Source organism: Pipistrellus kuhlii, unplaced genomic scaffold (genome assembly GCF_014108245.1).
Source record: "Pipistrellus kuhlii isolate mPipKuh1 unplaced genomic scaffold, mPipKuh1.p scaffold_m20_p_10, whole genome shotgun sequence".
Classification (NCBI taxonomy): domain Eukaryota; kingdom Metazoa; phylum Chordata; class Mammalia; order Chiroptera; family Vespertilionidae; genus Pipistrellus; species Pipistrellus kuhlii.
In genome coordinates, this window is record NW_023425405.1 from 32,354,209 (window position 1) to 32,380,383 (window position 26,175).

Consider the following 26,175-nt stretch of genomic DNA (forward strand, 5'->3'; position numbering starts at 1 on the left):
TGATAAGGAAAAACTCAGCATTATGATGCTGGATTGACATAGAATTTTTAAGATACCTAGAAAAAAATTAGTTTCTAAATTCAGTTGAAATATATATAAAAAAAACTTAATTGTTTTATTATTTTTCAGTATCCTTTATCGTATAGAATAAGATTTTAATTAGAAAATAATGGATAATGCACAATCAAAGAGTTAAAGTTGTATATACAAAGTCCACTTTTTAAAAAATTTTTTTAACACTGAAATTTGTTTGAAAAACTGCTGTGTGTAATAAAACCTCAACTGAAAACTGAGAAGGTTGTCCCACTCGGAATTACTCTCCTCATAAAACGGTAACATTATTTTTCTTTTCCTTCTCACCCTGACAAACGTCCTTTGTCTTGAGGAAAGAGATGGCAGGTAGGTGAAAAGGAAAAAACAACAACAAAGGATGAGAAGAGCAGTTTCCTCAATATAATCCTCTCAGGAGATTTTTCATTTTATTAAAATTATTAAATATAATTTTTTGCCGGGACCGGTTTGGCTCAATGGATAGAGCGTCTGCTTGGGGACTGAAGGGACCCGGGTTCGATTCAGGTCAAGGGCATGTACCTTGGTTGCGGGCATGTCCCCGGTGGGGGGTGTGCAAGAGGCAGCTGATTGATGACTCTCTCTCATCAATGTTTCTGACTCTCTATCTCTCTCCCCTCCTCTCTGTACAAAATCAATAAAAAATTATTAAATATAATTTTTATTGATTTCAGAGAGGGAGAAACACCAATGATGAGAATCATGAGAAACCACTACTATATATTATTTATATTTTATTTCTTTTATAATTTTAGTCTCACACAGTGCCTACTTAGAAGAGACAATAAGAAGAAATTATCAGGAGAAATTCAATTCAGAAATAACAATGGTATATTTGTTATTCATTTATGCTTACAGAACTTCAGAGGTTCCACAACCATTGAGTCATCAAATCTTAGTAACCCCGTGAGTGCAGTTGGTTGTTATCATTGTAACTTACTGTAATTCAGACAGATCGAATTTCTCCTGGAGTGCTGAGTGGCTCTTGCAGAAAGTGTTGGCTTTTCAATATCCTGCACCTGAGAATCACATTTCACGTTTATAAAATTAGCTCATTTCCCCTAGGATTGTCTCTTGTGAGTTTACCAGCCATCACCCACTCCAGATAGCATAGCTAAAATAGTGCTCACCCAGCTTTTAGAAATCCCTCAAGTTCAAAGGCCATTTTGTTTCCTTCAAGAGATATGGAGAAGATGCAAAATGCTTGAGGGAATAAAAAGTGGTTAGTGGATGGTTTGCTTTCCAACACTGTCAAACAATGCTACAATTCTCAAAGGACACTGCCTAGGTATGCTACAGATTTAACTCACTTGTGACATTATCTACTTAGAGATAGCATCAGATTCCACAGGTTAATGGCAGTTTAGGGGCTCAGTCCCACGAGGCTGCCCCTGCTTCAGACACCAATTGCAAGTCCAGGTTGTCACCTGAATTTCTGACCCACTGGCTAAAATCTGTCGTTTCCATGACCTCTTCCTTGGAATGGCTCACAGAGCTCATTTACTTAGAGTTACCAGGGTATTACAGAGGCTATCATAAAGGACACAGATGGATATAGGGCCACAGGGTCCTGAGCATCTGTGCTCATGGAACTGAGTTTTACTACCTCCCAGCATCTGGATACATTCATCCACCTGGAAGCTGAGTCCTTTTTTGTGTTTGTTTACTTATTTACTATAGGCTCTGCACACAAATTTGTGCACAGGTGAGATCCCTTGGCCTGGCTGGTGATCAGGCTGATGGGGGCCCTCCAACTGGGGCCCATCCCAACCACCATGCTCCAGGCATGACCACCCCCCTCACCCAGTTGTGAGAGGCTGAACCCTAGCAGCAAGCTAACTTACCAATTGGAGAGTTTGCCCCCTGGTGGTCAGTGCACATCATAGTGACTGATCAATCAGACACTTAACATATTACGCTTTTATTATATAGGATTTTTATGGAGGTTTCATTACTTAGGCATGATTGATCGAATCATTCACCACTGGTGATTAAACTAATTGTGAGTTGGAAATAGATTATTTTCAGTTTTTTATTTTATTTTCTAGTATATGCATTTTAAGATATAATTTTTTCCTCCCACTTTGGATATATTGGAAACATTTAAAAATATAATGCTCTCAGTTCAGTTTTAAGTACTTTCAATTTTATTTTCTATTTGCCTTATGTCTTTATATTATAACCCTCACCCTGGGATATTTTCCCATTGATTTTCAGGGAGTGAAAGAGGGAAGGAAAGACAGAGAGAAATATCCATGTGAGAGAAATACATTGATTGGTTGCCTCCTACACAGGCTCCAACCAGAGCCCGGTCCAGGGAGAAGCCTGCAACCATGGTACAGACTCTTAATCTGGAATCAACCTGAGACCCTTTGGTCTGCAGGCCGATGCTCTATTTGCTCGGCTAGGACTACACCTTTTAATTTTCCAAATACACACACACACACACACACACACACAAAACCAAAAAACAAAACAAAAACACACACACACCCTCATGAACTTGCTAATGATTCTTTTCTCCCTTGATTAATTGGCTAGGTAGAGCACACCCAGGTAATCTCATTTTCCCCATAATTACCAGTGTGTGTGTGTGTGTGTGTGTGTGTGTGTGTATAATGTCACAACTTCAGAGCATACAATTTTTTAAACCATAATTAAAACACTAACTCCAAGCTGATACTATGTTTTTCAGTTTAAAACAAAAAGTTTTGAGTTAAATTTTTTTTTTTTTTTTTTGTGATTGGGAAATTTTTTTAAAAGTACATTGAGGGTAGGGAGAAATGTTAGCAAATATTTTCGTATGTTTGCAGGGAGAGAGGGGTAGAACACTGCAGCTGGGCATTGAAAGAAATAAGATTAGATTAAAAATACAGCCTAATTTCAAGTATGAGACAGACTCCAAAGATATTGATGAACAGATAGAATTCAGCAATGAATCAGAATCTCTAAGGGGATAAAGAAAAAATAAATCAAAGATGTTATGAACGTAGAATTTGAGTAAAGGTTGTAAATAGAACTTTAAGCTAAAGGGCTTTCAATATCTAAACTGATTTATTTATGTAAAGGTAATTTCAAAAGCATAACGAACATACTTGACTAATACAACTTTTATTTTTTCATGCTAAAATTGTTACAAATTTTATTATAACAGTTACAAGAGTTAACAGTTACAAGTGAGTTAAAAATAATAGTATTTGGGGGGCACTTCACATTTTACTATCATAAGCATGTTTTGTTACATGAACAGCAACAATAGTTAACTGCTGGACTTGAAATTTAAGTAAGTGTATAATGGGGGCTAATGTATAATACAAAAAGTACCCTATACACAGTCTCATAACTATATTACTCTTTATTCCATAATTAGAATCATGGGTTAGAATCTACCCAGTAATGCCATCATTCAAATATTTGACTAAGGAGGTCAAGTCAGCAAGCATTTCAAATTATTTTAAAAAATCTCATGTAATTTAGTTCTACAAAAAAATGTAAGACAAAACACACAAGATGTGGCTTGCTGATATCTCATGCCTAAAACAAACCATTACATAATGAACTTATGCATGTTTTGCAAGTTGGCATATATGCTCCATGTCACACAGTAATTTTAAGATGAATCACCCAACTACAGCTGATGCTGCAGCTCCCAGACTTCCAGTTTCTAAAGTTCTGGGGGAAGTGAAACAGTTTACACTGTAACAGTCTACATGGTAGTAATATTACCTCTTGGCCATTGGCTCAATACTAATCCCTTTTGTGTTTTGTTTTTTAGTATACAAAATATGCCGAACGCATTTAAACACATTTCATTTAATGTAATTAAACAGAAGGCAACAATTTCCTTCTAGAAGAATTAGATTTAGCTATGAAAAACTTGACATTTGTTATATGAATTTATGAAATATTTTTTGGATCAATACAGACCATACTATATTTGTAAACTTACAGCCTGTGCTAAACACATGTAAAATGAACTGCAAACATAACCAATTATATTATTAGTTTTTAAAAAATTAAAATTACCATTTCCCCCCAGTAGTAACTTTTATGAACATATTATTTGCTTTCTTCCAAATAAAGGATAATTTAAAAAATCCACTGTGAAATTTACATTCTGACTAAACACAAAAATACACAAATATTAGTTCTAATTAGAAATTTCAGTTGACAAATGAAAATGTTTATTTTGAAAATAAGACGATCTGGGATATAGAAGTGAAATTTTTGTTTCAAGAACATTGTAAATATATTGTTTTCATGTAAAAATACATTTTTTAAAGAAATAATGTTTAACAGTATTTTAATCCTATCTTCTCAAACACATTTTCCTCTTAAAATAAAAGTTTAAGATAAACATCTCATTTCAAATATTTTTACAAGATAAATCAATTATTTCTATGTGAATATGAGTCAAGTATTTGCTGCTTTCAAGATGTTATGACCGAATGTAACCACCTTTGGCTTGCAACTTAATAGCTTGAAAGTCAATTTATAATGCTAATCAAAGAAGGTTGATACGTATTTTTAAATTAAAAATTTTTCATCCTTTAAAAGAAATAAATCCTAACAAAAATATATTTATAAATCAATGATAAGCATTTTTATACCAAATATCTACAAAATAATAAAGTCTCCTAATATTACTTTTGAAAACAGTTGACCCTTGAACAATACAGGTTTGGACTGCGGAGGCCTATTTATATCCAAACTGGAGGCCCGGTGCACGAAACTGGTGCACCTGGGGTGGGGTGGCCCTCAGCCTGCGCCCTCTCACAGTAGAGGAGCGCTTGGGAATGTCCGATGGCTTAGGCCTGGAGGGAGCAGGCCTAAACCGTCAGTTTGACATCCCTAGTGCTGGCTTCTGGCTGAGTGGTGCTGCCACAATAAAAAAAAAAAAAGAAAAAAGAAAGAAAAAAGAAAAAAGAAAAAGAAAATCAGCATATGCAGATGACTGTATTTACTTGCATATGCCAATTATCAACTGTGTGGTAGTTCTCCATCCCCAACTTTCCCTTCATTGTTCAAGGATCAACTGTACTATCAAACACTTCAAAGTTTTATATGGTAAGTACAACCACCAATATATTTTTGCAATCACTTTCAAAGACTGGAAAGAAAATATGCTAACTGTAAGAGCAATAATGCTTGAGTTACAGGCTTGTAAATCTTGAATCTGCCACTTAAAATCTTAACTATATTTCTTAACTTCCGTAAAACTCAATTTTCTCTCATATAAAATGGGCGGTTACAACAGTGTCCACCTTAAAGAGCTCTTCTGAGTAACATAATACACACAAAAGATTAATACAGTATGTGACACAGTAAGTAACAATAAATATTAGCTATACCTAGCAGTGACTTAAGGGTCAAGTATCTAACAAAGTATATTTTCAAATAATATGTAATCATTACATAAAGAATTAAGAACCCTAATTAAAAAACAAAAACAAAAAATAGCATGGGAGACAGTTGGGGACATGCCCTCCAATGAAATATCCAGAATTATATTGCAATAATAGGGCTAAGAAGCACAAAGGACTCATCAGACTAACATTTGAAGTGTCCTAGGTTACTTTCATCATGCTTTGGCAGTCATTTCCTATACATTCTAACACTGCACTCTGTCATTTCCAAACTACAATTCAAAAGATCTGAAGTGAATTTTCTTTGCTTTTTTTGTATTTTATTTTGTCATGAATCTTTAGAAAAAATAATTAACTCATTGTCCTGAACAAAAAAAGGCATAGAAAAACTGTACACAAATAAAAAGTCATTTACATGTTATTTATTATATAGTAACCATTTTAGCAATTTCAAGTAATTGGTCTGGTATCTAATGTTTTCATACTGTTCATATTTAAAATCTCAAAAAACCTCTATTACTTATAAATAGTCTACTCTGATGACATGTCATATCTTTATTGGAATGATCAAGTACTAAATTTTACAAAAACCATTAAGCTATAGATTATGGTCCAAAATATTTTACTGGTGTTAATTTCCCATTTAAAATATTCCAGGTACTAAACCACAGTACATCAATATTATTTTGAGTGTGACTATTAAGCATGTGAACAGTTCCTCTAATTTTTGATCATACTAACCCGAATCAATGACATTTCCAATGGATATTTTAAATGACAGAGCACAGATATAGGAGACAGAAAACTATGTCTGGCCCAGTCAAAGTATTTACTAAATGTGTCAAGTTTAGCACGTCCCTCAACTTCTCCATGCCTCTCCTTCCTGTTCCAAAAAAAGAGGATCCTGCCCTCTTCTGTCTAACTCACAGGGCTGCGGTAAATCACCTAAGAAAAACCTATGAAAGTGCTATGAAAAGGACACAAGGTATATACATGTGATACCCACACACACGGGCTTTTTATAGTATTATATCTTGTTAGAATGGCCAGGCTATTAAATGTGTAATTTAAGAGAAAGTTATCCTTGGAATTATCAGAAAAAAATATGTAGTATCTTTACCATGTCTTTTGGATAAGGTTTGAGAGCATTTTGAAAAAAATGCAGATACCTATCCTATTATCATGTAAAGAATTACCTCAGACAATGACCTAAGAAAAGATAAGCCTCATTTATTCTTCCCAGATTAAAAAAAAAAAAAAAGGCTATAATTCGGCCTTACCAAAATGTGCTTCTATAATGTTATTAATTTATAGCCTGCTGTTTTAGGCTTATTCTGGTAGTTACTTAACCCACTCTGAAAGTAGTCATAGGTGATCTTTATTTCTCTACTACCTTTTTTAAAAAAATACTTATTGTAAATTCTAGTGGGTTTTTTTCTGACTTAAACTCACAGAAAGTAGGTATTGTAAGTTTAGATCTATGAATCCAAAAGAATTTTAGAAGCACAAATCAACAAAAAAATCCATTTAATTTATACTATATAGTTTTCCAAGGTTGTAAGATACAAAGCAAGAAAATAAATTAGGATTGATTTTTGTAGAAGACATATCTGAAGGATGATTGTGAAGAAATGAATGTGATTTTGAAGGAAACAGGACAAGGTGAAAAAAAAACAAAAAATAAGATTTTGTAAAACACTGTTTAGTTTTATACACAGTCACTGAAATATTAGTATCTCTAGGTTACTAGCTACATGGGAAACTGGATGGGTAATCGGTCAGGCATGTGGAAACAGATTTGGAAGATCTGATATAGATGATTGCATTGCTGAAGTCACGGGAGTAGAAATTATGAGGTCAAAGAGGGTCTAGATAATACTCAAGAAAAGATGTCAGAAGAGAATGAGGGAAAATGAGATGACAATGATTTGAAAAATACAAATAGAATCAGTACTAGAGAAGTGTGGGATTTCAAGAATCAGAGTAGTAAAAAACTAAGGAAAAAACTTAAAAGATTGGGTTTGACCAGAAGTCCATAATAAATATGAAGAGGTGATTTTAGTTTAGCAGTAACACTGGATTAAGTTAGCAATAAATTAAGGGATGACAAATAGTTAGAAAGGAGGGCTTCATAGTAATTAATAATTCAATAATTAGTTATTAATATAAATAATTTAATACATGTTTCAGAATTGAGTCAAACTGATTAATAATAATGTTTCAGACTTAAGTGAGACACTTCGGGGGAGGTGTCTAATGAGGGGAGCCTTATTCTTGTTATGAGGCAAAAGAAAGATATCAAGTCGCCCCTCCCTCTTTTTTTGAATAGCGTAGTCAGCCCCTACACTTAGTGGTATGTATTTACTTAGACCTTAATAAGTAAAAAGGCAAAAAGCCCAGTTGATAAGTGGTATTGAAAGTATAAAACAACAAAGTGAATAAGTCAATAATTTACACTTGAAAACAATTTTAAATAAAATTCAAACCACAAGTAGAAAACCTTAAAAATGTAACTGCTAGAGGCATGATATCCATATGATGTGCAAAGTGATTAAATATTTAAAAGCATAATATTGATTATATTTTGATATAGCCACTTTCACTCATTGACAGGACTTCTTAGATAATTTCAACCAAAAGAATTTCTATCTCAAAGCATTCATAAAATTGATAATGTGGGTACCTAGTAATTATGAAAAGTATCTTCACAATTTTTAGTATGAAAAGCAATATTAAAAAAGAAATGGAGCATCAAAATATTTTATTTAAAATTTACTTTATGCCTGATCTAATATGTAAATGGAAATAAATTAACATTCTATAGGTTTCTGAATTTCATTTCTTATTTTATTTTTATGGATATCTTTCTTTTGAATCTGTATCACTTGACATTAAAGCTGTATAAAAGCCATGCAATTTATTTACAATATTATACATTAATTATATTTGAAGATTATACCAAAATTTCACAAAACTGTAACTAAAATGAAAAGACAAGTGAAACATTTAGAGATTTTAAAAATTTTAGGTATAGAATTTTGCAAAGATTATTTTGGTTAATTTGTGTTATTCAAGCACTGGCTTGAAATAAAATGGACAAAAAATGCAAATGAGTAGAATTTCAACAAATGAAAAACTAAAAATGTTTAGTGAAAAGATAAATGACTATACCATATAGATGAAATACTTCCTTGTAGCAATGGGAATTATAAAATAGGAAAAACGGTTGGTCCTTAAAAGTCTTTCATAATGCATAAACTATCAGTAAATAAGTCTATAAAATCTTTCAGAAATAAATTTTTTTGAATTATATTCATTACCAAACTTATGTTTTCAGTAGTGATTGGAATTGTGAACCTTAAATATTTATTTTCCTGTAGGGAAAGTCTCAGTTTCCACCTTTGGGGAGTGGGGGTTAAGGGGTATGGTGGTAGCGGGGAGAAGAAAACCAATCAGTAATCTTAGACTTAAGTAAAGTTCCTGGTACCAATGTCATGTACTTGGGAGTAGAGAGCTGCAGAGACTTGCAAGTCCACATACTTTTAGCTGTATAGAGTGCTGTAAATAGAGAGTAGTATAAAATTTAGGTTGTTCAATGTAAGATCCCCTTTCAGAAAGTAAGTCCGTCATCCTTCAGAGTTTAAAAAATAACAATAGGGCCCTAGCCAGTGTAGCTCAGTAGACTGTGTGTTGGTCAAGGGCACATACCTCAGTTGCAGGCTAAATCCCCGACCCCATGTCTCTCTAAACATCAATGTTTCTCTGTGTCTCTCCCTCTCTGACTCTCTCTAAAAATCAATAGAAAAATATCCTCAGGTGAGGATTAAAAAAAAAAAAAAAAAAAATCAATACTGTTTCTTCTTCTCTAGCTGCATCTCGTCCAGCTTTCAGTGTTGTGGCTGAAGGACATTCAGGTACTCAGACTGGCCCAGGTGATAAGTCGTGTTCCTTCCACAGTCAACGTACTGGTACCTCTCCTGGGATATCTGTTCAGAGTGTCCGAAGTATGTTGTTGTCACAGTGACTCTAAAAATAAAATAAATGTGGAGAAACACTGAATAGTTACATATATAAAAGTTTTCTCAATTGAGAATACTTTTAGACATTAAAATTCTCTTCAGGGAGAGATTTGATTGATGACAGCTACATATTCTGGACATGGGTCTCTTAGGAAATATTTTCCCAACAGACAACAGGAATGCTCGCTGAGTAAACCCTATCCAAATAATTATATACAACAAATGTTAATTTTTTTTTTTTAAAACACCTATCTTTAGTTAAAAATATAGTGTAAGTTCATCATACTATTAAAAATCATAGTTATAGAAAAAGGGTTCATCAAATGTTAGGCTCATGGCCCAAATTCCAAACCTATAACCTACAATGTTTTAACAGCTTAGGGTAACACTCAATATACAAACCAGTAACGTTATTTCTCCTCACTAATACTAATGATCATTTACCAAAGGGAGCAAGGAATTGGAGGCTAAGTTCAGTCCTCCCCTTGTCCCAACCCCTAACATTTTCCTGAGTTCTTGCAAGGTTCAGGTTCATTATTCAGCAGCATGTGATCCTGTACTAATACTTCTTGAGCTCCCATCTCCTCATTTGTATCATGGGATAATAGTTATTGGACATCAGAGTACTCTTGTAAGACATAAAACCCAATTGAGATGGCCTTGTAAAAATGCTGTGTATGCTCCAAGTCAGTGATTTTCAACCTTTTCGGCTCATGGAACACATACTCTAGTTGCTAAAATTCTGCAGCACACCAAAACTTACTTGCTGATAAAAAAAAAGGGTATAATTTTGATTTATAAAAAAATAAAATAGTGATTATCTACCCTTTTTGCTTCAAAGTATGTCAGATGCAAACTTATGCAACATGACCAATAAGATGCAACTCTATTATATGACCTATATACTTTGTGACAGGGCATACACACTAGAAGGCTATATTATGCTGGCTGTTATTTATTTATTTATTTTTTATAATCTAAGGCACATGTGTCAAACACAAGGCCCGCGGGCCAAATCCGTCCCGCGGGCCAAATCCGTCCCGCCAGGCCTTGCAATGTGGCCCACACCGCGCTGTCATCACTGCACTCCGCTGCGTTTCCATCACAATGACAGTTTATGACTGTTCAGTAAACCATTCGGCCCGCGATTTAGGCTGGATTTTAGATTTTGGCCCCTTCTCTGATTGAGTTCGACACCCCTAATCTAAGGGAAAAGAGGTCACTGTCCCTGACTAGTCAGGTATTACATGCTTTAAAAATTCTCAGAGCACATCAGTTAAAAATTGCTGCTCTAAGCCAATTTTATTAATCTGAAATTTATACAAAGAAATGTCTTTTTCAAAAAATTCATACTCACTGCATCATGAGAACAATGTTATGCACTTTGATGGATGGCAGTGTACAGAAGTCACTGTTAAAGAGAAAACAATGTGAACAGATGATACCTATGACATAAATGTAAAAGTTTAATTACAATTCTTCCAATGCTAAAGCTAAGTGATACTATTAAGATATAATAAGCAAGCAGTATTGGTTGATCATTTCCTCTATCTCACATAATGATTAATATTTTCATTAACAGGTGACCTTTCAGTGCATGGATGATGATCAACCACATAGGCCAGAGCAATTTACTTTTACTTTTTAAAAATTTAATTGTTTTTAATTGATTAAGTTATTACATATGTGTCCTATTCCCACAGTGCAACCCACCCCTCTGCTCATGCCCTTACCTCTTGTGTCTGTGTCCACTGGTTAGGCTTATATGCATGTATACAAATTCTTTGATCTCTCTCCCTTACCCCCACCCTCCCCTGCCTTCCCTCTGAGGTTTGACAGTCTGAATGATTCTTCTCTGTCTCTGGATCAGTTTTTGTTCATCAGTTCTGTTGTTCATTATTTCCCACAAATGAGATCATGTGATATTTATCTTTCTCCAACTGACTTATTTTGCTTAGCATAACGCTCTCCAGGACCATCCATGCTGTTGCAAATGGTAGGAGTTCCTTCTTTTTTACTGCAGTGCAGTATTCCATTGTGCAGATGTACCACAGTTTCTTAATCCACTCATCTGCAGATGGGCACTTAGGCTGTTTCCAAATCTTAGCTATGGTACATTGTGCTGCTATGAACATAGGGGTGCATATATCCTTTCTGGTTGGTGTTTCCAGTTTCTAGAAGTGGGATCACTGGGTCAAATGGGAGTTCCATTTTTAGTTTTGAGGGAACTCCATACTGCTCTCTACAGTGGCTGCACCATGTCTGCCTATACTGCCGCCACTTTGTCTCTCCCCCTACTTTTACTTTTCACCTTTTGAAATTTCACTCATCAGTTTATTTTTCAGAAGTTTTATATCAGGCTAATAGATGATAAAAATTTATCACTGTTTTACTTAATGAGAGTAAATAATCATTTAGAAACAATTTATAAGTTTTAGAACAACAAAATGACAAGAGTATTATACATTAAAGTAGAACATCCGTTTAAACTTAATTTGTCCAACAAGCAATTTGTTTAAAAACCCAAATCATGTCCCCATTAGGAATAATATAAATTAAATGAATCCATTCCAGACCCCAAATGATTCCCCGTTTTAACCTTTCTTATACAGAGTACATGTCAAATGTACTGTTTAATCTAAAAAAACCAAAACACTTTACTTCTTACATTTATCAAACCACCCTTACTGGCCTTAAAGAATCACTGTCAGCACTTGTTCCAGGGGTATCTTTCATGGAGGTCAGCATGCAGCCTCCCTGAAATGCTGTCACTGGCTAATGGCTTTTTATTTACCCAAATCAACATCAGTTTTTCTACCTCTTCAATTGCCTGTAATCATTGTTTCTTTCGCACCCTCAGCAATACTAGCACTCTTCCCTGCCCCAATTTTTTTTAAAGAACTTCTTTACCTTCTTGTCCTAAAATATAAATGTCATTATATATTTTATTATTAATATTTTTAATCTTTTTAATTTAAATTCTTTGCTGTTGAAAATATTATATATGTCTCCTTTCCCCCCCCCCCCCCCCATTGACCTTTCCTGCCTGCTCTGACCTTTTCCCAATTTTTTTTTATTGATTTTTAGAGAGATAGGAAAGGAGAGGGATGAAAACATCATTGATTTTCATGCCTCCTACTGGAGATCAAGCCTGCCCCCCAGGCAGGTACTCCTGACTGAAATGGAATCAAGGATTCTTCAATCCATAGGCCTAAGTTCTATCCACTGAGCCAAATCAGCTAGGGCCATTAGCACTCTTGAGCCTCTCTCTGTTTTAAAATTGTGTTAATGGTTGATTCAGCCTGCAACAAAAATATTTTCTCCCAGCTGCCTGAGAGAGATTTTTTTGTCATGCTGAGGTATCAGCATGAACATTGAAAACCAAAGTTTGGTTTACTTTAAGAACCCATATATATTTTTTTCTGTGAACTGAGTTGAGAACAGAATTATTTGAGATGAGAAACATTTGAGAAATGAGGCTTGACTGTATTAGCATGATAAATCTTCCTATAATAAAACATCAACAAATAATAGAATATATGAGAATATGATTTTAAAACAGCAAACATAAAGTGACACTGTATATATGATCTTAATTAAAAAAAAAATCAGGTGTTGTACATAAATGTCAAGTACGTTGAAAAGGGAGAAGAGGAAAACAGAGATAAGCAGAAGCCAGAAGGAATATTCCAAAATGTGGTCTTGTGACTGCTAAGATTATGGGAGATAAAATACATATATATTTAATTCATATTTTATAATTTAATGAGAGAAAAATAAAAATCAGAACTTACTACATATAACTCATTTCCTCTGCTATGATAGTAGGTACTGTATAATCAATCTGAAAGGCAAAAAATAAAAATAAAGAGAGAATTGGATCAACAATCAAACATTTCAGATACATTTCATAACTTCCAAGAGTTCAGAAATCTCCCTTTACGAGTCTGATGCTAAGACTTACTCTTATTCTAGAGGCTCCCGACACACAAAATTCATGCACGGGCAGTCCCTAGGCCTGGCTTGCAACCAGGGCCATCTTCCCCAGCTGCCCTCAGCTGGCCCCACTACTCAGCCCCAGTTCCCATTTGCCAAGGGGTGATCAATGCCTGTTGGCTGGGGGAAAGAACGGAGAGGTTGGCTGTTCCTGCCTGCTCATGGGCCCCACTCCTGCAGAGGGTGGCCATAGGGTAATGGCAGCCTGCTGGCGGGGAAAGGGACCAAGAGGTGGTCAGTGTGCCTCATAGTGACTGGTCCAGCAATTGTTCTGCTGTTAGGGTCAATTTGCATATTACCCTTTTATTTTATAGGATATTCACTAGAGGCCGATACACGAAATTTGTGCAAGGGGCTCAGCCTTTGCAGACTGGTGGCTTGCCTCGGCTGTAGTAGCCCCGGCTTCATCCAGAAGGTCAACCCGAAGGACATCCAGAAGGTTGTTCGGCTGTCCAGTCTCATTAGTATATTATGCTTTTTTTTATTATAGATGGGACACATTTCAAAGTCCAGTTTTTGAGGAAACCCCCACTTCCTTTAAGGTAGTACGATAAAGTTGAGACTCATTTAACTTCTTCAAAGAATTTCATGACTGAAGCTTACCTGTCTCATATCCAATGGACCAATGTTTGTTATGTTGTTTAAGCGTGACTTTCCAATAACTGTTTTTGAAAACTGAACTTGTGCAGTGATGTTTTCAACTTCAACAGCATAATAGTTATTGTTTGTTATATTTAGCGTGTTCTGCAAAAGAAAGGAGGCAGAAAACATGTAAGTTATCTGAAAATAAGCAAAAGGAAGATGTACTCAAACTAATAAAAATGACTTCAGTTGTGGCCATGCTTCATTATTAGAATAAAAGTTTTAACAAAAATGTCAAAGAATATCAAATGAACCAATTTTTTGGTTTTATGTATGAGTACAATGTATTGAATATGCTACAATAGTGTAAAAAAAAAAAAAAAAGGCCCAGAAATGGTACAGGCTGAAAATGTTAGGAAAGGTATTTGTGGCATTAGCAAAAATTCAATAAAAATAATTTTTAAATTTCATCTAAATGTTTATTAAATGTTAATAAAGTTATTTCTAATTCTAATAAATATAAATATGGCCATTTAGCAGCACTTTAAAATAAATTTGGTTTAAAAGAAATTAGTATTTTATATTATACACAAATTGAAATTTTTATCAGGTCACCATGGAGAAAAAATGGAAAAGATTTAAGTCTGGTTGGTTGGACAAAGATAAAAGTGCATTACTTCTATACTTGGGTAACACTAGGTCCAACTTTTTAAATTCTAATTCACATCTGTCTCAAATTCAGAAACAAATGTTGAAAAGTAAACAGATTATACAATACATAGACTAGAGGCCCGGTGCCTGGTCTGCACTCTCTCCAATCTGGGACCCCTGGGGGATGTCTAACTGCCTCTTGCAATCTGGGACTGCTGGCTCCTAGTCACTCACCTGCCTGCCCGCCTGATCACCGCTAACCACTTCTGCCTGCCTGCCCGCCTGATCACCGCTAACTACTTCTGCCTGCCTGTCCGCCTGATCACCGCTAACCACTTCTGCCTGCCTGTCCGCCTCATCACCCCTAACCACTTCTGCCTGCCTGCCCGCCTGATCACCGCTAACTACTTCTGCCTGCCTGCCCGCCTGATCACCGCTAACCACTTCTACCTGCCTGCCCGCCTCATCACCCCTAACCACTTCTGCCTGCCTGCCCACCTGATCACCCCTAACCACTTCTGCTTGCCTGCTTCATCACCCCTAACCACTTCTGCCTGCCTGCCTGATCACCCCTACCTGCTCCCCTACCGGCCTGACCACCCATAACTGCTCCCTTGCTGGCCTGATCGCCCCTAACCGCTTCTGCCCCGCACCCGGGACCCAGGATTCCCTCCTCCGGCTGGTCATAGACGCCCAGGACCCGGGCTTCCCTCCCTCTGGCTGTCCATAAGCACCCAGGACCCAGGCCAGTTTCGCCTGGGCCGGCCACAGCTGCAGGGGGGGGACCATGGCGGGCAGCCGCAGGTGCCTGGGACCGCAGGGTGGGCAGCTTATCCCTCTCCCAGGCTGTAGCCACAGGCGCTGGCGCCCAGGATCGTGGGGCGGATGGCTTTTCCCTCTCCTGAGCTGGGCCAGCCACTGGTGCCCGGGACCATGGAGCATGCGGCTTGTCCCTCTCCCAAGTCGGAGGTGGAGGTGCAGCTGCTGGCACCCAGGACTGTCAGACCACAGTCTGGCTGGTCCCCATTCCTCTCTCCCCAGTGTTGAGTGTCTGAGCTGTTACAGTGTGATGGTATGAAGGCGTGATGACCATTTGCATATTAGCTCTCTATTATACAGGATTTTTTTGTAGCTATTAATTGTTTAATTCATTTATCCTCCCAAAGGCATCTTCAAATGCTAAATGATTTTGCATACACAACTGACCGTATTTATTACTCACCACTTTCAGCAGAACCAGAAATGACAGAGAAAGTTAATACTGTAGACACACAAAACGCAAGCTGACCAGCATCACATTCAATCTTCTCTCAACAAGGACAAAGGTACTGCTTAACATCATAAAAGAATGAAGTAAACTATTTTTAAGATAAAGTTTTACTTACTGTGATATTTAAATATATTGTACGCTTTGCATCATCATAACCGACATATGCTGATTTGACACCAATGTATTTCACGTCGATAGAGCGAGGGAAAAGGAAAAACACAGCCAATCCAGAAATCAGCAGACAGACAAACACAGAAGCCATCACATACAGTTTTCTGAAAAAGAAAATGGAGTATTTAAACATATGTGCACCAAAAATTACACAATGAAACACTTAGAAAGGATATTTTCAACCTGAATTTTCCCCCTATTATGCTAGCTGTATAAAATGTATTTTATCAACTTTTTACATTATTAAAGTACTTAGTAGGCTTGGGTCTGAGTCTACTAAGTACTGAAATGTTTTCCTTAAAAGATGTATTTACTGCGGGAGCCTGATGCGGTGGGGGCCAGACATCGCAGGGATCTCCCTTTTCCCTGTCCCGCACGGAAAGAGAGATGAATGAACCAGTTCTAAGTGGAGGCAGGCAGGGATTGAGAAATATTAGAAATAAAGAGAGAAGACACAGAGATAGATTTAAATCTGGGAGCTGGGTGGGCCACCATTCTCTCTGCTGGAGGGGCAGGAAGACAATGACAACAACCCATCACAGCGCATTTATTTTATACCCCCAATACCAGGAAGTAACACCAACTTATTTGAATTCTTAAGTAGGCCCTAGCATGCCTGGATTTACATTTCTAGTCCCACCCCTGCTGACACCTGGGCTGATATGAAGGCCAAGCTGACAACATGTCCACCATCTTGGGAAACATGTTCCCAAGGCGTGGCTCTGCTTATGCCACGAGTTCAGCTGATGATAATTAAGGAAAATTGCTCATGTGACTTCCCAAGCGGCCCTCTACAATTTACCTTATCAGAGACTGGGATTTCAGGCTTATTATAGATATAACATAACTGCAGTGACTCCCAAACTGGGCTGCACATTCAAATCAAGACAGGGAGCTTTAAAAATATATAAATTTCAAGACCTCCTCTTGAATTCCCCAAGGCAGAATTTTCACATGTGAATTCTGCCACTGTGATTTCCTAAAGTGGCTACTCATCCATAACTACTTTGGAAGCTCTTAAAACAATGAGATATCGACACGGCTTATCAATTTCAAGTTTATAGCCATTCTCTGTTGTTATAAAAGGTATTAAAAAATGGCCAGTATGAATATCCAATTCTATAGTTTTGAGATTATTTCTCTAGTGACCGAACCTGTTCTCCCCTTTATAAACTGGACCCTATCCCCAGCAGGTTCTTCTCAGGATAAGCCTGTCCTTTCTGTAAAAGGTTTTATCCAGTTTCCCTCAGGTCTTTGAGGGCCAGTCCACTCCGATCTTTTCAGGGTCCCTTAATGGATCTCTGTGGCCTTTTTTGCACTCTCTCCACGTTGGAGCGTGAGGAGCACTCCCATGTTAACAGGTTATTCTCAGAGGTATTTGCTGAAAGCCTTCTGAATGGGATCCTCTTCTTATAGGCAAGGTATTTGCTTTGGGTATTAGTGGCATTGGGAATCTTAGGAACTCTATTTGCTTCCATTCACAATTTCCACACAGCTGTTCAATATGTTAAGTCCTTGCTGTCATCATGGTTTGAATACCCATTTTTATCCTGTGGCTAGTGGGAACACCCATTTAAAAAAAGTAAACATGTTTCTCTGTGTGTGTTCCCTACTATTAATTTAAGTTTGTCTATTTTAATAAATGGATTTGAGAAGATTCAGATACTATGCTGCTTTCAAGACTTTACCCCAACTAGGAATCTTTTTTTTTTTTTTATGATATAAAAGCATATGAGAGCAATACTTAACAATTTGATAGCATTTTCCCCTTTTAATAGTGTTAGCTAGTGGCCCTGTGCACAAAATTCATGCACCAGGGAAGTGGAGGGGAGGTCCCTCAGCCCAGCCTGCACCCTCTCCAATCCAGGATCTCTCTCGCAATCCAGGACCACTGGCTCCTAACCGCTTGTCAGCCTGACCACCCCTAATACCTCTACCTGCATGCCTGATTGCCCCTAACTACCCTCCCCTGCCAGCCTGATCAGCTCCCTAACTGCTTCCTACTGCTGGCCTGATCACCCCTAACCGCCTCTGCCTTGGCCCCTGACACCATGGCTTTGTCTGGAAGGAAGGCAGGACTACCGGAAGATGTCTAGTCAACCTGGTCTAATTAGCATTTTACCCTTTTATTAATACAGATAACTTGAAAAGCAAAAAAAAACCCCCAAAAACAAAACAAAACAAAACAAAACAAAAACCATACAGCAAAACAATTTGCCATTTTTTTATGAGTATAATCACTTACGTTCTTCTTGGCCTTAATCTCTGATCACTATATGGGATCAATGCCACCAGCTGGTTTTCTTGCCCTAAGAGTTAAAGAAGTTTAAAAATTTTATTAACATAGTTAATTAAAAATGTAGTGAGTGACTGCTCAACAAAGTCTGGTTTGGAAAGACCAAAATATCATGTGGTTCTCATCACATTCCTTTAGTAAACTGCTCTCAAAATCTTCAGAAATTATACAACTTGGATCTTTGTATTAACCATTAGAACACCAAAGTTATATTCTCTTTTAAAGCTTTCCATAATGCTTCCATTATTCCTTCCAAACCCTCCATAACTTTCCCCTCATTTAGACTACTCCCAACACACCCGCATGTAATATATATATATCTCTATATATTGAATATATGTCTGTGTGTGTGTGTGTGTGTGTGTGTGTGTGTGTATATATATATATATATATATATATATATATATATATAATTGCATCTTGGTATTCATTTAGCTAAATTACAAATTACAATCCCGGTTAAAACCAACCCTTAGCTACTGTGCCTATATCCACAGTTAAATGTGAGAGAGAAAAACATCAAACTATACTCACTGATCTGATTTTAGATCACTAATTTCAAGTAGCCCTTAATGATACCAACAACCATACTAATTTCCTTAGTTCACACTCTCAACCTGACATACCAAGACCACCATTTCATAACATCAAGTTTTTTTGAAACATCCAATATCTTCTTCCCCATACTCACTCTGAGCTCAGGATGTAGCAAACAGAACTTTCGCAAGCTCCCACCACCACATGTACCTAAACTATCTACTACTGTGTCCACACATTCTCTCCTGTTACTAAGAACAGCCAGATGCACAGGTCTAATAATTCTCCCAGCTCCTGTATGCTTTGTCTGTAGATCATTCTCTCCAAATATTATTCACTCCATCTTATAAAAATCCCTCTCCTGACCTCACAGTACCCTCCAGCTATACTACTTCACTCCTTTTTTACACAGTAAAACTCAATGCAAAAACTATTGTATCTTCACACTATATAACAGCTCCTCCTCTGTACCCGATTCCAAATCCAATAGTCTTTACAACAGCAAATCCAATAGTTCTTAGTCCTCACATTAATTGATCTATCAGTAATATTTAACACAGTCCATCAATTTTTCTCCTTTGTATATGTTCCACATTTACCTTCTAGGACACTAAATACAGATTTCCTCCTCCTACACTAGCTGCTCTGTCAGTGTCTGCTAATTCTTTCTCATGTCACTGACCTCAAAATGTAATGCTCAAGGGTTCAGTGCTAGGGCTTTTTATTCCACAATGCTGAACTTGGTGCTCTTGTTATCTGTGAGACTACAAGACCTTGGTTCTTATCTTCTTAACACATTAAGCGCCAAGCCTGTTTTGTCTTCCTTTCCATTTAGCCTGAGATATCTGATTTCACCCAAATGCTGTCGGCACCAGTGACTGATGAGGTCCGGACGGAAAGTATACTGCCAGTCACCGGTGACTGACATGTCGCTTAACGTATTAAAGGAAAGGTTTTAATCAAGAGACAAAGTGCAGAAGTGTAAGCAAGAATTTACTGAAGGTAGCAAAAACACACTTAGCAACAAGGGCATACATAGAAGAAGCAACTGGAGAGCCTAGGCTGGGCTGCCTTGGCTCACTGGGAAGTAAGAGAAAAGAGGGCCTTGGAGACAGGTTCAGGGGTTAACCTGGGACAAAATGCTACAGCCCATTGCTCTCCTGGTTGCAAGTCTCATAAGGTCCCTTAGAGTTTAGAGACCTCATGCCTGTGCGTGAAGAGAATGGCATGGCCTATGGGGGAAGAGAATGGTTAGGCCTGCTAGGACCTTTCTTTTCATGGGGTTTTAAAGGCTGGACATTTAGGAAAGTCCTTAAAGGAGGATCAGTAGAATATCCATTAGCTTATGCTGATGTACCAAAATGAGATTTATTCTCTTAATCTGTCTGTCCTTGGGTCTGGTTGGCAAGTGGCACTAATTGGATTTCTGTTACCTGCCTCCCTGAGTAGGGTCATTTAAGCTATTACCCTCTGGTTGGGGAGAACTACAAACAACTTACTCTTAAGTGTCCTTATTTAGGGACGTTAGGATTTACTAGGTGGCTGCAAACTGCTGTTTAACTATCTGTTTAGTTTCCCTATTTCGCTTGTCCTAGAATTTTCATACTTTCTTACTATCCTATAACACCCTCATCCATCTCAGCTTTAAGTATCACCTGTATACTGCTGACTCCAGCCTACATGTTGCACTTGAATTCCAGGCCCTCATTATAACTGCCTATTGCACATATCCACGTAGGTGTCAAATATGCATCTCCAAACATACATAACTAAAACTGAGCTCTCTCCTGACATACACACCTTCAAGCCTTTTCTCAATCCTAATAACTAGTTCATTCTTCCAGTTGCTCAGACAAAAAATACCTTTGTAGACATTCTCGATTTCCCACTATCCACTTCCAGTTGCCAAAAAAGCCCATTGGCCATACTTCAAAAACATATCCAGGTAATGTTCCCCTCCCCTAGTCTGGTACATTAATCCCTTCAACGGAAATAATCCTTTTATTCTCAGTCACTATCATTGCAAAGATAAAAATCATCACATTCAAAGGCCAACTCAAATATAAACTTTCCCAACCCAAGGCATCTATCAGAGACTCTGCTAGACCTTCTACTGCCACTCTGTCCTTTCCTTGAGGCTTCTCCAGAGTCACATTGTCAACTCTAACCAAGCAGATAGCGAGAAGAGCACAAACGTACTTTCATATTTCTGTAGCTTGGAAACAGCGCACAGGAATTATTTCCCTCTGATTTCTATGATATTCCACAAATTGATATTTTTTTTTTTTTCCTATTTGACTCATCATCATATACCATCCTCCTTCATGCAATTAGTTCCTCTTGTGCCAATACCTGAAATCATTCTTTAAAGGGAAACAATGCACATACCCCTAGGAATTCTTCCTGTTCCTTGACAAGTGGGGCAGGTGACGCTGTCTCTTCCCGTAAACTCCACATATGGAAACTGAGAGACATCTCCACTTCTTCCATCTTCATTATGGACTTCATTACTAACCAGTCCATTCCTCATGTTTTCAGTTGATGCGACTCCACCATAAGCATCATCTTTAGTTGAATGCAAAGGCAAATGAGAGAAAGACTTTCCCATGTCTAAAGAAAAAGAGTAATTTATAATAAACTTCGCACACAAAACATATACAAGCAAGAACCTTATGAAACATTTATACCAATCTAATTAACTTAGAAAACTTCAGGGGAATGTTCAAACATTCAGACAGACTACTTTGGGAATTAGAATTATATTCAATCAAAGTAATGTCTGAAACAATGAAGCCATTTACTTGAGTCCAAAAGTGTTTATCTATCAAAATATCTATATATATATATAAAACCCTAATATGCAAATAGACTGAACAGTGGAACAACTGGTCACTATGATGTGTGCTGACCACGAGGGGACATGCGGGGAACATGGCAGACATCAGCTGTGGCAGGATGGTGAAGTAGGTGAGGGGGGAGGGGCACACCAAGGCAGGGGACCGGTTGCTGTCACCGGGGCAAGCCTCTGGTGGTTACTGAAAATTCTTTGCTCCTGTGTGCTGTGGTCCTGCCTGCTGCTCAGTGTCATCAGTGGGTGTGAGCAGCAGTGCTGGCTCCAATTGCCCCTCAGGGCTTCTCCACCTCTCCCTGCTCCTGAGAGGCAATTGGGGCAGCAGCCACTGCTTGCACCTGCTGATGGCGCTGGCCCCAATTGCTCTGTGCCACCAGCGGGTGAGAGTGGGGCTGGTGCCATTAGCACGTGGAAGAGGCGGTGGGGTTGCTGGCAGACAGGGGACCCGGGGCCGTGGTGGAGGGGGCTGGGTGGGGTTGTGGAGGATGGGCCAAGACCTGCCGCTGTGCCCACCACAGCCTCGCAGTCCACATTTCCTTTCAAGGTGCATGAATTTGTGCACTGGGCCCCATAGCTATGAAATAATATCATATCAGACTTGTGATGAGAATGGACTTTCAAACAACATTACAATTTAACATACTTTCTCTGGGTTCTCTGAAAAGTAATGTGGGCTTCACATTTCTTAGAATAAAACACAAACACATATTGCCTTTAAACCAATAAGCACCAAAGGCAAAAGTTTCTTTGGGCAGATAACAATTAGGTATCACCAAGCAAATTCAAAATAGTATTTTTCAATCTTTTAAAATTCATGCTCCTTTGTGATAAATAAAATTTACAATCCCTCTCATCCATACATTTCTTTGCTTTAAACGTTTAAACACTTGCAACAAAAATAATTCAAAAACCAAATTCTACATGTTTTTCTCTCATTCAGCAGTTGGCAGAGTTAAAATTATGAAAGGAGCATTTCAAAATATTGAATACTAGAGGCACGAAATTCATGCATGGGGGATGGGAGGGGGGTTCTCTCGCTCAGCCTGCACCTTCTCCAATCTGGGATCCCTTGGGGTATGTCCAACTGCGGTTTAGGCCAGATTCCTGGACATTCATCTCACAACCCTGGACCGCTGGCTCCTAATCACTCACCTGCCTACCTGCTCCTAACTGCCCCACCTCCCGCCAACCTGGTCCCCCCCTACTGCCCCCACTGATGGTCTAGTGGCCTCTCACTGCCCTGCCCCCCCTGCCTAATCACCTCCAACTGCTCCTCCTTCTGGCCTTGTTGCACTCTCATCCTGCCAGCCTGGTTGCCACTAACCGCCTCCCCTCCGCCAGCCTGGTTGCCTCTTACTGCCCCCCATCGGCCTGGTTGCTCCTAATTGCCCCCCTCTTGACAGCCCTCACTAACCGCCCTGCTGGCCTGGTCACCCCATGCAGTCTGCTTGTTCAGTCATTTGGTCATCCCTCACTAACCCCTGTCAGCCTGGCCATAGGCAGCCATCTTATGAGGGCATGAGGGTTAATTTGCATATTACCTCTTTATTATATAGGATAACTTACCCATACAAAATATCACTTTCAAAATTTTGGCATAACAATGTCAAAAATAATGAGGGGAAAGTTAAGTATAAATTTAAAGCCATTTTTATAAGTTCAAAAACATAATTTATGACTTCTACAAATGCATTATCTTCTCTTGATTTGTTTCAATGACATTAGATCCCAGCCAAGCCAATACTTGCCAGGCACAGATATGTCTCAGGAGAGAAAGACACAGAAGGCAAAGCCACTGGCTCTGTCTGGACCTCTTCTAGCAGTTGCCTTGATAGATGTGTGTGTGTTTGCCCTGCCTGCATGCCTCAGCTCAACCTATGAACCAAGAGGTCACAGTCCAGTGCTGGTTGCAGGCTCTATCCCAGTGTGGGGCGTGCAGGAGGCAGGCGATCAGTGATTCTCTCTCATCACTGATATTGATGTTTATGTTTCTCTCTCTTTCTCTTTCTCTCTCTCTCTCTCTCTCTCTCTCTCTCTCTCTCTCGACGTCACCCCTTCCTCTCTGAAATCAATGAAATTAAAAAAAAAAAAAAAGGTGTTTGTTTCAAGGCTAATGGTACTGGGCATCCCCACACTTCTTGCTAAAATTTCCTCAGAACCCTTATAAACTTAAGCACTTTTATTCCTGGAGGCTGGTTGGCGTATAGAGAGATTCTAAGCCCCCTTCTCTTCTGTGTGCTCCAAGTGTTGTTTGTTTGTCTTATCGCAGCCTTTTAATTTACTGAAAACCAAACTGGAACTCAGACTCGGTAGGAAGAGAGAGAAAGAAAAACACACACACAAAACAGCCGTCCATCCAATTTAAATGGATCGTAATTTCCTGCGATAACGAAGGAAGCCAGTCCCTTCCTTTAACGACACACAGATAAAACAAAATCTAGCCTACAGTCTCCTCGGGAAAGGTTAAAATTAAGACCCAGCCAACCGTGCAAGGAAACTCAGAAACAGCAACACCAGCGGCCTCCCAAGCTGTGGGGGCGTGGAATCGACCCCGGGCGTCACGGTCTGGGTCTGGGTCTGGGTCTGGGTCTGGGTCTGGGTCTGGGTCTGGATCGGGGTCTGGGTCTGGATCGGGGTCTGGGTCTGGGTCCCGGTCTGGTTCTGGGTCCCGGTCTCTGGGTCTGGTTCTGGTTCTGGGTCCCAGTGGGAGGAAGTGGTGGCACAACATCCTCCAAAACACAGCCCCGAGCTCCTCCCCCGCCGCCCGGCCGGCCCAGCTGCGCGGCGTCTCCCCTCCCTCCGCGCCGGAAGGGGACCCGGGCCGCGCAGCGGGGGTCGCTCACCGGCGCTGGGGGGTCCCGAGCTGCTCCCTCCGGCGCGGACGGGCCGGAGGACAGGGTCGCCGAGCCCGCGGTCAGGCTGCCCGGGCGGGAGCCGCTGGCTGCAGCAGGGCCGCCGCGGAGCAGGGGCCGGAGCGATGCGAGCACCGGATCAGCTGACGCCGGGCCTGTGGCGACCTGCGCCCGCGCCTGCGCAGAGCGCGCTCCTGGGCGTGCGCGGCCCGGACGTGCCCCGCGCCTGCGCCTGCGCCTGCGCCGTGCCCCCGCCGGTCCGACCCCCGAAGCGCGGCCGCCGCCGCGCAGATGCGCGCGTGCGTTTGTTACCTTGGTCTCCCAAGACTGAAAGGTAAACGTGGGCTGCAGGGCCCTAGGAAATTTAAAAATAGTGGTATTACTCCATCCTCCACACCCCGGTGAGGCAATTTCCCTTTCCAAAGGGGAAAAACGTGCCCTCGCTGCTGCAGCCCTCCGCTGGGCCGGCTTCTGGTCCTGGCCCGGGAGTGGACCTGGACCAGGACCAGGACCATCACGGCGCTGGGCGGGGGATGAGCTGGATGATGCGCTCACGTCTGTTTTAATGTAATTTAATACAATGAAGTCGCACTTAGTTTAACTTAGAGCCTCTTGTTCAGTGGCAGGAAGATGTAAGCAGGAGGGAGTCCAGTTTTTGCTCTTTTCGGTTTGGGTTTAGGTTGGTTTTGCACTTGGCGTCCCCCGCCCCGCCCTTTCCCTCCTCGGCGGCTGGTTGGCAGGAGTGGGCGAGCCCGGCGCTTCCAGGCATCGGTGCACCCTGGGCTGCTTTGCTCAGCGCCTCAAAGGTTAGAAAATGAGAATAACAACATTACACAGTTGTTCTGAGGGTTAAGTGAAATGCAGGGGGTAACTGTTGAGCACAGACGGGACTCATGGCTTGCAGGAAGTTGGACATTTCATGGATTTAAGTAGCCTATTCTAGTATTTGTATCTTGACTAGTAGCTCCTGTATTTATAGCTTAAGGTTATGAGTTAACATAATCAGAACAGCAATCTAAGGTGAGACAGTAAATCACAATTTCTTTTTCTTCGGAGGCCATAACTGTAGCTGAAGTTAGAGAATGATAGGCAAGTTTTATGTGTTCAGCGAGGCAGTTTGCCAAATCCAAAAGGTCAGTCCATTTGGGATGTAATACTGCCAGATTGCAGGGTTAGATTGGATGATTAGAATTAAAGAAAAAAGTTTCAGGAAGAGGCCATTCTTTAAAAAAAAAAAAAATACATTTTTACTGCTACCAGAGAAGAAGGGAGGAGAGATAGAAACATCAAAGAGGAGAAGAATCATTGATCAGCTGCCTCCTGCACGCCCCCTACTGGGGATCCAGCGGCAATCGGGGCTGGGAATCTTAACTGTGACCTCCTGGCTCATTGACTGAATCTTAACCACTGAGCCATGCGGGCGGGGCCATCCTTAAAACAGTATGAAAAACCCTGAAGAAACAGACACCATAATGCAAGTTAAGGATCCAGGCAAAATGTTTGAATAGTACACGT

General features: G+C 39.6%; 1 protein-coding gene across 2 annotated transcripts; it reads right to left on the reverse strand.

The window, feature by feature from the left end:
- Positions 1 to 3,161: 3,161 nt before the first annotated feature.
- Positions 3,162 to 25,232, reverse strand: TMEM106B (transmembrane protein 106B). 2 transcript variants are annotated; one of them, XM_045578303.1, is made up of 8 exons: positions 25,216 to 25,232; positions 21,346 to 21,567; positions 18,370 to 18,433; positions 16,069 to 16,228; positions 14,054 to 14,194; positions 13,249 to 13,298; positions 10,812 to 10,865; positions 3,162 to 9,461 (listed from the first exon to the last, which is right to left on the reverse strand). In XM_045578303.1, exons 2-8 carry the CDS (start codon positions 21,563 to 21,565, stop codon positions 9,323 to 9,325), a joined length of 828 nt encoding a protein of 275 aa, XP_045434259.1. In that variant the 5' UTR covers positions 21,566 to 21,567; positions 25,216 to 25,232; the 3' UTR covers positions 3,162 to 9,322. The 2 variants fall into 2 exon arrangements, with proteins under 2 accessions (XP_045434259.1, XP_036285201.1); XM_036429308.2 differs by lacking the exon at positions 25,216 to 25,232 and adding an exon at positions 24,652 to 24,774.
- Positions 25,233 to 26,175: the final 943 nt, after the last annotated feature.

Excerpts from the sequence above, each read along its gene's own strand:
- TMEM106B (XM_045578303.1), bottom strand. The coding sequence starts at position 21,565 with ATGGGAAAGTCTTTCTCTCATTTGCCTTTGCATTCAACTAAAGATGAT. Across the intron at positions 18,434-21,345 it reads AACAGGAAGAATTCCTAGGG|GGCAAGAAAACCAGCTGGTG; the intron begins GTATGTGCATTG and ends TTTAACTCTTAG. Across the intron at positions 10,866-13,248 it reads GAGGAAATGAGTTATATGTA|TGACTTCTGTACACTGCCAT; the intron begins GTAAGTTCTGAT and ends TCTCTTTAACAG.